The sequence below is a fragment of the Abramis brama genome (genome assembly GCF_963993115.1).
Source record: "Abramis brama genome assembly, chromosome: 12".
Taxonomy (NCBI): domain Eukaryota; kingdom Metazoa; phylum Chordata; class Actinopteri; order Cypriniformes; family Leuciscidae; genus Abramis; species Abramis brama.
In genome coordinates this window covers 33,834,299-33,850,338 of record NC_139974.1, presented here as the reverse complement: position 1 = coordinate 33,850,338, position 16,040 = coordinate 33,834,299, and the positions used below count along the sequence as shown (strand labels likewise).

The 16,040-nt window shown below is 35.9% G+C and overlaps 1 protein-coding gene across 1 annotated transcript in view; it reads left to right on the top strand.

Moving 5' to 3' along the window:
• The window catches only part of csmd2 (CUB and Sushi multiple domains 2), a 313,713-nt gene that overhangs the window by 176,166 nt on the left and 121,507 nt on the right, over positions 1–16,040 (top strand). The window contains exons 10-12 of the mRNA XM_084130492.1: positions 2,880–3,001; positions 9,962–10,065; positions 10,792–10,904. Coding sequence (XP_083986618.1) covers positions 2,880–3,001; positions 9,962–10,065; positions 10,792–10,904 — 339 coding nt within the window. The remainder of the gene's footprint in view (positions 1–2,879; positions 3,002–9,961; positions 10,066–10,791; positions 10,905–16,040) is intronic.

The following is a 16,040-nucleotide window of genomic DNA, read 5'->3' as shown; positions in this document are numbered from 1 at the left end:
CGACACCAAACTTTTGAATAGTGGTGTGTGTGTACACTGATTTTTATTATAAATGTTATTTTTATTTTATATTATATTATATTTAAATCTTTAAATTAACAAAAAGAGACTTTTGGACCCCACTGCACAGTATGTAATGCATGTGTGTTTTGTTAGTATGCGCTAACGTATTACCAAAGGAAAAAAAAATATAAAAAAAATAGAGGTATCTACTTTTATTAGGATAAAAAATGATTTAGTTGAGATGTAATCATTTAATATATTATTCAAAACATTCAGACTGTCCTACAGGATGCTAGCACAGCTTCTCTTACTGTAGCTCTTACCAACACACTCACACAAAGCTTTGGTTATACCTGCTCCCTTCTCCTTCATATCGATTAATTTCTATTGTGCTGCTCTGCCAGCTGTGGACTATTAGTCTTTCATTAGAGTTACATATCCCTTTTCCAACACCACCAATGGCCTTTGCCACAGTGGAGCCCTCAGGCTTGACAATCTTCAGGAGAAAGTTAGTTGGACAGCTTTGTGATGAATTGCACCAGTTGCCTTTGTTTTTGATTATTTAACGATCAGTTTTTGGCACATCACTGTGAGCTTGTGGCAAGAGGGGAAAATGGACCTGGAATTGGGAAACTGTCGGAATCACCAGATGGACCAAGTTCCCTTATCAGCCCCATTACTCATGTGAAAAGGGTTGATATTTAGCTATTGCTCCCCGGAACCAGTTTTTTCATCACTTGCTCCTTTTCACAACTAATGTAGAGAATGATTATTTGTCTTGTTTCATTGATTTAACACTCTAAATGCCAGGCCATTATTCAAAAACGGCCCATTTTAATTGCATGCTTCAGGAAAATCTGAATCATAAGAATAATTAGTAATGGCGCCACAGAAAAAGCATTCATAAATCATTGTCGTTAAATACATAAATACAAGCATAAAACGCTCAATAATAATAGTGTGTCCTTGAGGTTTTCTCTCTCTGTGTATATGTAGAAAGGATTTTTTCATTATTTGCAGTATTTAAAAGGATCTAGGACTCACACAAGAGATCTATAAAATACAAATGTGACTTTATTTATTGAATATTTAGAAATAAAATCAAGCTTCAGACCTTAATAGAACCTGAAATACACCACGTATCATGAGAATTATGTTGCATTTCTGTTGTATTCAGTTGTGTTTTATTGGATATTTAGAAATAGAATCAAGCTTCAGACCTTAATAGAATCTGAAATATACCACATCATGACAAATGAGTTGTTTGTAGAAAACTGAAGTCTTAGCAGCTGTTTAATGTTGATTGTAGTTCCAGTGGCTTAAAGTAACACTTTGGAATGAATCCCTGCCATTTTCAGAAATCAAAGTAAACTCCCCTAAGTTTCATTCCCTCATTATGGTCTGCCATAGGCTTTACATCTGCAACTCTTGAAATGTGCATTGAGAAGCCCAGGGTTTTGGAACTGTTGGCCTGAATCTAATCTGATTGAATTCAGCCTGAACAAGAGGAACTTGAAATGATTATCTTTTTGCAGTTCTGCCCTTACAACTTAAATGCATCTGGACTGTTTCACAGCTGAGCCCCTGCTAATAGATATCTACTAATAGCATGATTCCGACCACGTCCCAGAATTTCCATTGTGAGTTTTATTTTTATAACCATAAAGTAACATTTCCAGAACTTTGCAGAAACTTTGTATGTGACAATCTAATAACAACTTAGAATTTGAAGTAATGGTTATTGGTGTAATGGCTACTATTCAACATTCCCAGAATGTTGCAGGAAGTTTATGTAGGAACCTAAAACAAACATAAACAGGACATTTCTCTCTTTTATTTATTTATTTATTATTATTAATTTTTTTTCCAGAGTGTTACAGAGACGACACACATTATGTTGTGAAGGTGAAAATTGGGGTTGACCGGCCCTGATGTTAATTAACTTTCCAAAGACTTTTGTTCTTTAATGTCAGCCCACCTTAAAGTGTTTGAGGAAACTTGTGTGTGTGTGTTAGGGGAGGCCCTGAGGAGCTCACCTCAGACATAGCTCATTAAAAGCTCCAGCTGGTCCCAGACCTCCAGAAACATTAATTTAGTGCAAACACACTGGCTGTGCCCTTCTTTCTCATTAGACATCGAGTGCCTTCATTCAAGGAGGCATTTAAAGTCCTCCTGGAGGCCACGAGAGTGTCGCAAAAGACTTTTAACTCATAGACAAGTCACAAAGTCATTGGTAAGGTCACTGATCATTCAGTTCACATGCTAGTCCAGTCAAAACCAACAACCCAAGATAGATTATTTCTGGTAACTTTAACAATAATCAAGTTCAAAATATTGACTGCAGCTGAGGGGTAAGCCTTCATACGTGTGCTTTTAAAAAAAAAATAATTTAAGGTTTTGTTACATTTCATCAGCCTGGAGGCCCACAAGCCAATCACAACCTTTGAAAGTGGGGTATAGTTTGAAAAGTGATTTCTTGAGAAAAAAAAAAGTTTTTTTGATTACGTTCTGTGGTCTGAGTAGTGAGTAAAGTGTCTGGGCTCCTGTTGTTTTTCTTTTTAGGTTTACACTTCAGACTGATGTTGTGGAATTTAAACTTTTTTACTCTTTTTTTACTTGCCAAGTTTATTATTGTTAACTAAATCTAATACTATTAAAAACATTGAAATACAGCTGAAATAAAATATAAATATTAGTTGAAAAACTTAAACTAAACAAAAGAATGCAATAAAATTCTTTCTATTCTATTGTTAAGAGAACTGTTTCTGTGATTGGTGCTGATATTGGCTCCTTTCATTTCTCCTTTCTGAAAGAATCCTCAAATCTTTCATAGATGAAATTTTCTCCTTCAACATGCTTTGTCTCTTTTCTTTCAGCTCCTATGTGTGGTGGTCAGCTCTGGGGCCCTAGTGGCATCATCACCTCCCCAAATTTCCCAGTACAATATGACAACAATGCCAACTGTACCTGGATCATCACAGCTTCTGACCCTTCCAAGGTGAATGCTTCCGAAAGTGTGTTCGTATGAACTCGCAGCACACTGCCCAAACATAGCTTCTCGCTTGCAATATTAGAAAAGTTAATTTGCAATGAAATAATATGTATGCCCAGAATCCACAGAGACTTTTGTGCACCTTTTATGTGCTAATTTGGTGGGGAAATCTAATTTAAACTTGTGCTTTACCGTTTAAAAGTTTGGGGTCGGCATTTTTTATTTTATTTTTCTGAAAGAAGTCTCCTATGCAGACCCAGGCTGCATTTATTTGATTAAAAATAGTCAAAATAGACTTTTATATATAATTTAAAATAACTGTTTTCTAAACGTATAAAAATACATTTAATTATTGTATTGGCAAAGCTGATTTTTTTTAGTACCCATTACTCCAGTCTTCAGTGTCACATGATCCTTTAGAAATAATTTTAATATGCTGATTTTGTGCTCAATAAACTATTATTATCAATGTTGAAAACAGTGGTGCTACCCAATATTTTTTCATGTTTTCAGGACTCTTTGCTGAATTTATTTGAAATTTAAATTCATTAAATAACATTATAAATGTATTTACTGACACTTTTAAACAATTTAATATGTCCTTTTTTTGAATTTTAGGTTGAATCTTACTTACCCCAAACTTTTAAAGTGTAGTGTATATGGAGCTACTCTTACTGGAATCTGAAAGCAATAGCATATTAACTGAAATATTCAATAAGCCAACACACAGTGGGACAGCTTTATTAATTTTAGGTAGCTTTCTGAGTGCATTGTTTCTATGTGGGCCTGCTAATAACTGTAGGTTGCAAGGAAAAGGATACACATATTGAGAAATGATGTGCAATATCTAGATATCTGGACTCATAAAAAAATGAAACATTGACGATTATATTAAAGGAGAATGGAAGATAAAGAAAACTACATTGAGTGGCTACCACAGGAGAGACAAAGCTGCGGCGCTCTGTGTCATGACTTTGGCGTCGAGTTCAAGGCCATTTTCTTACTCGCTTGCCAGATTTTCTTTATCTAGGTTCAAATAAATGGCTTAACAAATCTCTCCCCTCATCACCATAACTCAGTTGGGAGAGAAGGGGAGCAAGAGATGGAGGGCAAATGGAATGGGGTGGAGCGGCTCTATCAGTGCCCCCTGCTTTTTCTCCGCCGCCCAGTGCGCTATTTCATCCTGTGTGTAAAGGACAGTTCTGCTTCACACTGTCACGGCTGGAGAGCGGGGCACAGATGAAGATGGAACATTGCTGTTTTTTGCTCTTTACAACCGTAATGACATTCTATTTTCGTTCTGACACAATAGCACCCGGAGAAGACGTGAGGTTAGCTGTGAGATTGAGGCAGAACTGGGGCCGTATGAAATGTACCTGACAATGAGCTTTTGATTTCGCTGCAGCTGGTTTAGTGCCCGAGCCAAAGACTCTCCCAGTGTGGACAGACCCCGGCAGCTGTTAAAGCCTTTAGCATCACAGTTAGCTAGAGTTTGACATCATTTAGCATTTCATGATGCATAATGAGGCTACGTTTACACGGAAACGATCTGAAGAGAAAACGCAAAAGTGATCACTTTTTATTCTGCGTTTAGACGAGCGTTATGGGGGGGAAATCTGCGTGCATATGGTGACGCAAAAGTGTGTGAAATTCAATGTAGTATGCACTCCAGGCGGCTAGGTGGCACTGATCGGTGCCTTCACTGTCTAGCAGACTTTTGCGTTTTTACCGTTTAGACGGAAACGCGACGGTGGAGCGTTTTTAAGATTTCCACTCTGGAGGGTGGTTTCACTTTTTTGCGTTTTTAAGCCCCAAAAACGCCGTCGCCGTCTAAACGAAAGGCACATCTGATAAAATATTTTTACGTTTTCACCCGCGAGCGTTCTCGTGTAAACAGGGCCTGAATATTTTAAAGTGAAGTGTATACATACATATATATTGGTGTTAAAATGCACCAGTTTTAATGTAAGGAGACAACTATACTGTGTATAAATAAGCCATTTGGAGGATGAGTGTAAACACAGTGGCTCTGTGGTGCTGTCTTAACATTGATTTGTTTGTTGAAGTGGTTGGACAATTAAACTTCTAGATCTGTCGATGAAGTGAGGTTGAGATGGTACCACATGCAATTAGCTGTTTGGCGAGGGATTTTACCAGTATGTCTGAACATTGGTAAATTCTTTAGAACACACTTGCTGCATCCGAAATTGAATATTTCCCTACTTATATAGTATGTGAAAAACAGTATGCCAATAGAGCAGTGTGTCTGAATTCACAGTATTTGAAAAATAGTTGTCAAAAACTACCCGGATGACCTACTAATTCCACCAAGATTCTGAAGTGCGCATTCGATGGACTGTCCCACGAGTCCACAGGAGAGGAGTTGTGAATGGCGGTGAATCGACACAACTGACGCTGTAGGTCACATGACATTGATAACATGGCGGATGTCCAAATTTCATTCATACTACACACAATCATATATAGAACATACTTTTTTAATGGTTGCAATGTAAGTTACACACCAAACAGCAGTTTGCAATTTCAGATGCAGCTGTTATATTTCTGTCACCAATGGGACTTTAGGAGAACTTTTGGGATTCTTTACAGATGCCAAACCTTTGCTAATGTTTAGCTTTTTGGGTATTAGCTTAATATTATTAAATATTTAAACTTTTTCTTCGTTATATGAAATTCACATTTGATTTTATAGTTTATTTTTGGCACATGAGACTGAACGTAATGATGTTATTTAATGTTTATTTAGGTTACATATCATGCTAACTATGCTATGCAAATACGTCTTAGCAAGACAACAGACCGTGTCATTTATTTCCAAACATGTTAAAAATCTAATTTACAGCCTAAATGCAATTAAACACAATAAATGACATAAAGTGGACAAATTAAATAAGCTAGTGAGAGTGTTAGGATGTTGAAGAAACAAAAGGAAATGGGACCCCTATAATGACATTTGGTTAACAGTGTGATATGTCTAATCATCCGAAACGAAGTAACATCCTGAAGTTCAGGAGGAGCCGAGTCTTTAATGCCTCAGTACCGTATTCCCCGGAGCTACAGTTAAAGATCCTCTTGCTACTCAAAGATGTCCATTCTATTTATGTCAACCGTGGTGCCTAATGACGAGTGCTGGAAAATGAACTTGGAACTGAAGAATGAGGGAAAACAGATATAACTCTGCAGGGAAATGCAGCATGTGGAACCGCACCGGGCTGAATCCCCCGCTCACAGACAAACATTAGCTCAGAGTCTAGACACTGTGTTTCTGCCTCAGATGGAGGGATCCCCAGAAGGCATCATAATAGAGAATAAGTTGTTCATGAGAAGACATGGCTGATTGCTTTTGTTGTCCTCTTCATTTTTTAATTATCAGTCTTCCTTTTGTTCTGTGCGCTATCGTCATCCAGCGGGCTGGTATTATCAGCTACTCCACTTCTGCAGGGACTTCCTTTTTGACAAAAAGCTTCACTCCTCCAACAAATCCCGCTTGCTTCTATGTAGTCTTGAGCATTATCGCTCTCAGCTGCGAGACCATATTCACCATGCCTTTTGTCTGAAAGCCTCAGTGATTTATCCCTATTAATTTATTGACGGTTTTGTGCTTTTATTTGGATGGTTTAAGTTATCCTCTCTCTAACAATCAAAAAGGTTGTATTTTTATTTAGTTTTTACTATTTCAGATATGCTGTAAAGGAGCTGTACTATGGTACACGGATCAGCTCAGCTTTCTTTGGTCACTGGGTTATTGAGACTGTTAATATCAAGAAAAATGTTGCACTCCTCTTACCCATCTAGGCTACTGGAGAAAGTGGGATTAATTGTGACACATGACTTATAAAAAACGTGCTCCATTCAATCATTTGAGAATACATAAACAAACAAACATAAATAAATAAATGATAATAATAATCATAATAATACAGAAGAGGATTAGGGCCAAGCAATAATAAAAAAAATAAAACCATCTCGAAATTAAAGTCATTATAATGCAAGATTAAACTCATTAAATTTCGAGAAAAAAAGTCAAAATACAATCTTGAGAATAAACTCATTAAATATCGAGAATAAAGTCGTTGTGTTTCGAGAAAAAACTTGTTAAATTTCGAGAAAAAAGTCGAAATACAATCTTGAGAATAAACTCATTACATTTCGAGAATAAAGTCGTTGTGTTTCGAGAAAAAAAACTTGTTAATTTCGAGAAAAAAAACTTGAAATACAATCGTGAGAATAAACTCATTAAATTTCGGGAATAAAGTCTGTGTTTCGAGAAAAAAAGTCGAAATGAAATGTAGAGAATAACACATTCGATCAGTGTTCATTGCATAGCCTACTGGACATGGCAGAGTTGGATCACTTAGTCAAGCTATATTTTAGACTTTCTTTCAGTAACAAAGAATAGAACATTCTTAGGTCTAGGTCGGCTAGGTCTTTTTAGAAGAAAAAATCTGTCCAATTTGCGTGATGTACTCGCTTTTGTCCAACATGAAATTCATCGAGGTTTTGTGGTTTCCCAGGATACCATAAGACGCATTATTAAACTTGTTGATCCTCAAGGTGTGGGAATTTCAACGAAGGAGACGCTTGAGAAGACGCCAGTACACTTGCGCTGGCCCAAATGCACACTGGCATATGGACAGCTTTGATAAATTAAAACCGTATGGCATTGCCATTAATGGCTGTATAGATGGTTACAGTCGTTACATTCTGTGGATGGAGGCGTACACAACCAACAACGATTAATAATGCGTCTTATGGTATCCTGGGAAACCACGAAACCTCGATGAGGTTGATATCAGTAGGCTATGCAATGAACACTGATCGAATGCGTTATTCTCTACATTTCATTTCGACTTTTTTTCTCGAAACACAACGACTTTATTCTCAAAATTTAATGAGTTTATTCTCATGATTACTTGGACTTTTTTTCTCGAAATTTAACGAGTTTTTTTCTCGAAACACAACGACTTTATTCTCGAAATGTAATGAGTTTATTCTCAAGATTGTATTTCGACTTTTTTCTCGAAATTTAACAAGTTTTTTCTCGAAACACGACTTTATTCTCGAAATTTAATGAGTTTATTCTCAAGATTGTATTTCAAGTTTTTTTTCTCGAAATTAACGAGTTTTTTTCTCGAAACACAACGACTTTATTCTCGAAATGTAATGAGTTTATTCTCAAGATTGTATTTCGACTTTTTTCTCGAAATTTAACAAGTTTTTTCTCGAAACACGACTTTATTCTCGAAATGTAATGAGTTTATTCTCAAGATTGTATTTCGACTTTTTTCTCGAAATTTAACAAGTTTTTTCTCGAAACACGACTTTATTCTCGAAATTTAATGAGTTTATTCTCAAGATTGTATTTCAAGTTTTTTTTCTCGAAATTAACGAGTTTTTTTCTCGAAACAACGACTTTATTCTCGAAATGTAATGAGTTTATTCTCAAGATTGTATTTCGACTTTTTTCTCGAAATTTAACGAGTTTTTTCTCGAAACACAACGACTTTATTCTCGATATTTAATGAGTTTATTCTCAAGATTGTATTTCAACTTTTTTTCTCGAAATTTAGTGACTTTAATCTTGAGATGGTTTTATTTTTTTATTATTGCTTGGCCCTAATCCTCTTCCATATAATAATGATGATGATGATGATTATTATTATATTGCAGTTATTACTATTATTATAATTTTTGTGAAGAAACGTAATTTTTGCAATAGTGTTTTTTTTTTTTTTTCTAATTTAATGTTTGCAATAGTTTTTTTGTTTTGTTTTTTACATTTGGAGACACAAAATGCTTCTTTTAATAATTCATGTGTTATTTTTAGCCAAATGATTTAAATTTGATAAATATTTATTTAAATAACGTGTACACCTGGTTAAAATTATTTTCACATAAAATGGATGTCTACCTTTTATGTAGAAAATTATTTTTGATGCTATGCCTTATTTGTTCTCGAGAAGGTGTTAGTATGTAGTGATGGTCACGTTTGATTGGCTTGCTGGGAGCAGCATTTGCATCAAAATCCCTCAATGAGTCATCTGAGGATTGCCCTGCCCACAGCGCTGTCAGTCATGATAATACACACTGTTACCGTAATGCTACAGGACACGGTGGGATACAGGCGAGGTGGGCAGCACACCATCCGTTAAGGGGGTGAACTAAGAAAAAGAAAGGTTCAGAGGAGGTAAAAGAGGATGAAATCTTGTTCACTGGTGGTGTGACCTATCAGACTGCTGGCACTCCACCCATGGCACTCTTTGTTGCGGAGTGTGTTTACCATAGGACAGAATACAATTTGCATTTATATAAGCTTTTTCATTAAGAGTTATTCTCAGAGCACTCCAAAAACATTAGGTGGAATTTGGTGGAAATGTGGCAGCCAATTTGAAATGGGAAGCTAGACAGCGAATTTTGTTTATTTTATTCTTTATTCTTTTTTTTTTTTCTTTTTTTTGCAGTATTCCTTTTTCTTTGTATGAGTAATAGACCTTCATTTTTAATTGCTCATCTTTCGATAACTCTTACTTTTCTCCTTTTGTATAAGAAATTCTGCAGTCTTGTTTTCATCTTGGAGAAATAGGCACATTTGACTCTTCATTTTCATAAATCATTTTTATAAATTCTTTCTTTGTTTTCTTCTACAACTGCTGAGAGAGTTTGTCTTTAGTGTGAGAATTATCTGAGAATTACTGATTTCAAAAAATAGTTTGAAATGTCTGGTGTAATAGTGTTCTATCTATCTATCTATCTATCTATCTATCTATCTATCTATCTAGTTACACACTGATTTAAAAATGATTATTTTAAGTATACTGGAATAGTATTTTCTTGTAGAACTAGATCTAGTATGTATACGTTATGATTGGAAAATGAGAGTTGTACTGCTTCAATACTGTTCTTACCAAGTTTAGAAATCTGACTCGGATTCCTCACTGTGTGCAGGTGATCAAGCTGAATTTTGAGGAGTTTGACTTGGAGCGGGGCTACGACACTCTAACCGTGGGTGACGGCGCTGTAATCGGCGATCAGCGGACAGTCTTTCATGTGTGAGTACTCTTGTTCATCTTTTGCTTTCTTCTCCATCCTCTCTCAAACTCCTCCCAGGCTGTGTCTCCAACTCTTTAACTCTCCTCTTTGTGTGTATAAACCTCCTCCCCATCTTCTTTCATCTCTACTTGTCCTCTCTTCCTTCAACCCCTCTGTTCTCTCCTCCTCTGCCGTTTCTTTCTTTAGCCCCCCTCTATTTCATCTCGTTTCATCACCCCTCTGAGCAGAACTGTATAGCAGAAATACCCCAAGCTTTATTGTCAATCACTATGAGTCTCAATGTTAGAACAAGATCACTCCTGCTGCAAAGAGCGCATCACACGTCGATGCCCCATAATGCAGATTTGCACACCAGATGCTCCGGAAACGTTGCTGAGTGTGTTGTTATTAATTGTGCTGAAATTGATGGTCTTCATAAAGTTTTATCGATGCCGTTTTATGTACGCTTTCTGGCAGGGGTGTACAAGTGCTTGTGTTCCTTTTGAATGGCCCTGTGTCCCTGGACGCTTTCTCTTTGGTTACTCAGAGTCCCCTGATGGTCTAATGTGCTTAATTAGCAGGTCTCATGAGCCCTTATGGACCCATTCCACAGATCCCTGAAGGATAGTGCCGGGGGAATCGGGGAACTCCCAATGTTCTCTGAGATGTGTCAAATGATACTGTACATATTGAAAGTGAAGAATCACTGTTTTATTATTATGTTTCTCTCTTATTTTGATATGAAGGTTGTCTGGGACTACAACTCCAGATCTGGTGGTCAGTACCAGCCATCAGATGTGGCTCAATTTTAAAACGGATGACACGAGTGGCTCCCTGGGCTTTAAGGTTTCTTATGAAGGTAATTAGAGGAAACTCTATTTCTAAACTATAATGTTAAGCTAAGCTATAATTATAATTATCTTATTGTTATTATTAATATTTAATAATAATAATAATAATAATAATAATGTTATAATAATTATATTGATGCTATTGCTATTAATATTTTTAGAATTAGTATTAGTTGTCTTATTTTTTGTTCTTAATTATTATTTTAGTTTTAATTTTCATTTATTTTAATCATGATAGTCATTTTTGTTGTTATTATTATGTTGTTTATTATTTACTTTTTTAACATGTTTAGTATTAGTATTAGTTATCTTATTTATTAGTTTAATTCTTAATTATAATTTTTGTTTTTTATTTTATTTGTTTTAATAATATAATTATAATACATATTCAGGACTTTATCACAACAAATATTAATAAATGTGATTTAATGCGATTGTATAGTATATCATATATGTATCACATTCTCATATTATTTATTATTACGCAATTAAGTCGATACAAAAGTAACCGATTGACATCCCTGATTCATCCCTGATTAAAACATCTGTAGATCACCTTAAAACATGTCAAATAGCTTTGGAGGGCTGTGATTGTACATTTGGTGATTATCAATAGAGTATGCTCAGTTGAAGCATCTTACCGGCTGCGTGTACAAGGTTAGTCATTTGCATAAAATGGCCAAACCATCTCCATATAAGGGCTTTTCACACAACCTTTCCTTTCAAGCCTTTCGTCACTCTCGTCAAACATGCTGCTCTCTGCAGACGCGCTCTCGCCAGATCCTCGAGCAATCCCAAGTGTGTCATTCTCAAAACCGGTTCAAACACCTTTTATACAGACCCAGATTACAGACCTCTCATTAGCCAGCTGTACATATGCGTATATCCGCACAGCTGAAGCTATAACAGCTTTTTTTCACAGCTGTATATGAAGAAATACAAGATGAACTTATATTATATTATATTATATTATATTATATTATATTATATTATATGTTTATAAGTGTGGTTTCAGTTGTTCCTAAATGTTTTCGTAAATTTAGAATATATTTTAGTACGAAAGTTTTGGTGGATTTGGATTTGTTTGTGAAAACGTTCGTACGCAGATTTCATGGACAAATTCATTGCTCGAATGGGTCATTGCTTGTTTGTTTTTCTTCACCATAAGCAATTATGTCTCCTATGATCAGGTGGGTGGACATGCAAATCCTTTGAATACTTATTATTTATTTGTTACTTTGTTCATGATTGCGTGTAATGTTCATGTTGAAGCAGATGTCTTATAATGAGGTCACTGGAAGATGTTCATATACAAATAGCTGGTCATATCTTGGACCATATGATTTCCTTTGAGTAAATTTCTCAATTTTCTTCTAGCTTTCTGCTACGTGATACTCTTGGGGTATGTGCTGAGAGTACGGGAACAGCGTGTTCTTTTTTTAAAATTTCCTTTCACTTTCTATTTCTCGCTTCACCATTATACCTTCTGCACTTTTGGCGGGGTCATCAAAGCAGCCTGTGATCGTTTAACCTTGCTGGAATGAGGGCCATGGGACAGGAAGGATATCATGCAAGAGCGGCTACTAATTTTCAGTTTCAGAGTGTATGTCTGATTGAAAATGAGAACATCAGAGCTTTCATACTGGCCCTCTTTCAGAATTGCACTACACATGGGGGACTTTGGCACATTTTATAAATTACAAACCAATATTTGCTGTCAGATCCACAATAAGCCTCCAGGCTCCAGGTTTTTTATGCTTTTATCCACTGCAGAAGCATAAGATGAAAGTGGAGGAGTACCCCCCCCCCCCACGCACCCCCCCCCCCCCCCCACCCGCCTGCACCCCTAAATTGTTGCATCTAATATTTTACAATTTTCAAGCATAATTTCTAAAGAAAGTCAATGCAGACAATGCTGTTTTTAAGCTAGATCCATGCATAAGTACATGATATAGTAATTAATTAATCGAATGAATCAAAACTAATTACATTTAAAATATATATTAATATTAATATATAATATAATAATATATTTTATGTAGTTTGTTCCTCAGGGTTCCTACGCAGTTTGGAAAAGTATGGAATTTGATTTATCTCCAGGTCTGGAAAAGTATGTAAAAAACAAAGCAGAGACTATTCCAGACTAGACCAACAGACTATTGCCCCTATTTAGTGTTCTATAATAGAAAATTAAGAATTTAATGAAAATAAATGTAGCATACAAGAAGTGTGTTTTCATGGCAGTTGTTCTGTGATTGTCAAACACAACTTCCATTTATTGCGCCATCAGCCCATTTCTCGGTGTGGTTTCTTGGCCGCCATGAGTATGCGTTAAAGCAGACCTAAGGCCTTGAAATATGACGTACTGCCCTAACGAAAGCCAATTTTCGAACACTTTTTTTTTTTACAATACCAGTCTTTTTTTTGAACTTGGCAAATAGGACATCAGCCCATTTTGTGTCACGGTTTCTCCGCCACCACAGAGGATGCGTTAAATTGGACATTAGGCCATGACATTAGAGGAACTACCCTAAGGAAAGACACATTTTTAACAATTAGATCTCTATTAATTAATGTGCATCCATGCTCTCATTTTCTTCATAGTAGTAAGATGGCAGTGACGTTCAAAGGAAACAGGTTATAGTATATGTAAAACTAGAAAATGTAATGCGTAATGCACCCAAAATAAAAAATAAAATAAAAAATAATAATAATATATATATATATATATATACATGTATATGTACTGTTAGGGGTTAACAGTTTAGGACCCAAGGACCAGATGTTTGAAAGGAGACCCAGAGTCAGAATTATAAAAAATGTAAGAAAAGTTTTACTGAAGATAGTTTGCAGTTTCATCAGCAGAAGTCAGCTTCAAGACTCACACAGGAGTTCATAGGCCGCCCCGCTTACAGTTACAAAGATCACAGCAGTTATACCATTTCCAAGGTCTAAGCTACGTCATTGCTTACTGGTTGAATGATTCTCATTGGCTAAGAAATAGATAAACATAGTAATTTTCCACACATATACAGATAGACTGAAGCATATCTCCATAGATTATGCAGCTGACAATCAGACCCTGAAGTTAGGCACGTCGTGACCTTCCAGGTCGCAGATTTGGTTTGCTGGGCGTCAGCATGTCTCGAACAACAACTCAGTCAATCTCCAACAATGCCAGTGGTTCCTTAACCTGTAAGCAAGAAGACTAACACACACACACCAACACACATCTTTTCCCAGGTTGGATTTGGCCAGGCTCTAACTATAAACAGGAGTCTCGTCTCAAAACATCAGGTTAACAAGTTCTTTCTCTCAGGATAGGACACTTAAGTCTAAATGGAAAATATAGGCTTTAACTGACAAATGGTCCCTTAAACTATAGACTTCAGTGACCCCTATATTTTTCAGTGACCCTTTCTCAAACACAAAACATGTCCCCATTTCATTTCTGGAAGCTGGGATAAATAGGCAAGCAATGTTACTGCATTCAAATATCAAATACAGACATTAAAGAATACATGAAAAGAACATTTCAGTAATCACACTGGTAACTTCTATAACAAAGTAAAATCTCCAGAGAAGTCATTCAACTCAATTGATAATTAGAAGGAAAAATATTGATTAATACCTTGATTATAATCACTAATAACATACAGTATACATTGAAGCAGCAGTGGATTCCAATCCACCCCCTTCAGTACATATATACTGTACCTAAATACACATACAATACACATTACAATTATGATATACATATAATACTTGCTCGAAAGGGAGTGGAAAGAAGTAGAACTTATCATTATTTATGCCATCGTATCAGTGTGGTTCTGTCCTGTAAATGTTTCTGGAGTGCATTTTGAGGATTTGGATAGTTATATACACTGATATGTGGCTGAAAACTGATGGAGCATAGCCTATTTGGCGACCCCAGGTGCATGCTGGCAAAAAATGAATTCTTAACTTGTATGATGTGTAAAGATGGATGGATTTATTTGCACTCGTGTCTTCCTGCGTTATTAGTAATCCTTCATTAGGAAGTCAATGGCTTCCATCTGTGTTCTCAGAGTTTAAAAAAAAAAAAAAAAAAAATCAAATTGACATGAATAAATCATAGGAAATTTGAGATGGGTAAATAACAAATGCCGCCCCTTATGAAAGTGCACATGTCAGCTCTCAGAGACAGTTTGTTTGTCACCAAGCAGAAGACAGCTGTAACAAAGTGTTAGCTGGGACACTTAAGGAATCACGCATACAAACATTCCCTCAGGGATGACTTGCTGCGTAACATTTGTCAGCTCAGGAGACATTTTCTCACACAATCCTGTTGCCTTAACTGGTTTATATGGCCAGAAGTAAACTCAGGGTGTAATTCCCAAGATACAGGATAGAGATTCAGTCCAGGTAGAGACCTGTCACATGTCTGAAATCTGAAAAATGCTGCCTTTTCAGACAGTATGTGGAGGTGGGAAGGTATCGAGGCACATCTGAATGTTTATACATCATCATCTCTGACCTATACGAAAAAGGTTCATTGGGGTTCTATATAGAATCCTAGGGTTCTTGACTCAATTCTAAAGAACCCTTTCTGCCAAAAAGGTTCTATATAAGAAGAAATGTCTTACATGATTGCATAATACTTTCATGTTTAATGGGTTATTTAAATTGTGTCTAGTAATAAAGTATGTTTGCGAGCTGCTTAATTCATAAAATTTAATTAAAATTTTAAATGAATTAAGACTAAATCCATAAAATGATCCCATGATATCTGAAGTGGCTTACAGAATTCTTTATAGAACCTTTTATTCTAAGAGTGTATGAATCAGTCTCATGCTTTTTTAAAGCAAATATTTGCATGTGTTATGCATTTTAATTCTTATTAAAGCATTATAGAGTTATAGCTTAGTAACATGCTAACGGCAAACTGTAAAGTGCATTTGAGATGTTTCCCATGTTTCAATATTTTTGCTAATGGTAATTATTTAAGCTATCAATAAAGTACAGTACTCTCAGTTCCATTTAACATATTGTACCATGTATATGTAAAATCAGCAGAAATCCACAATTTTCCATAATCAAAACCAAAATGTGAAGAAAAGGTAGCCTATCTCACGAGATCTCTTGTTCGCCTGTAGCACTCTCTC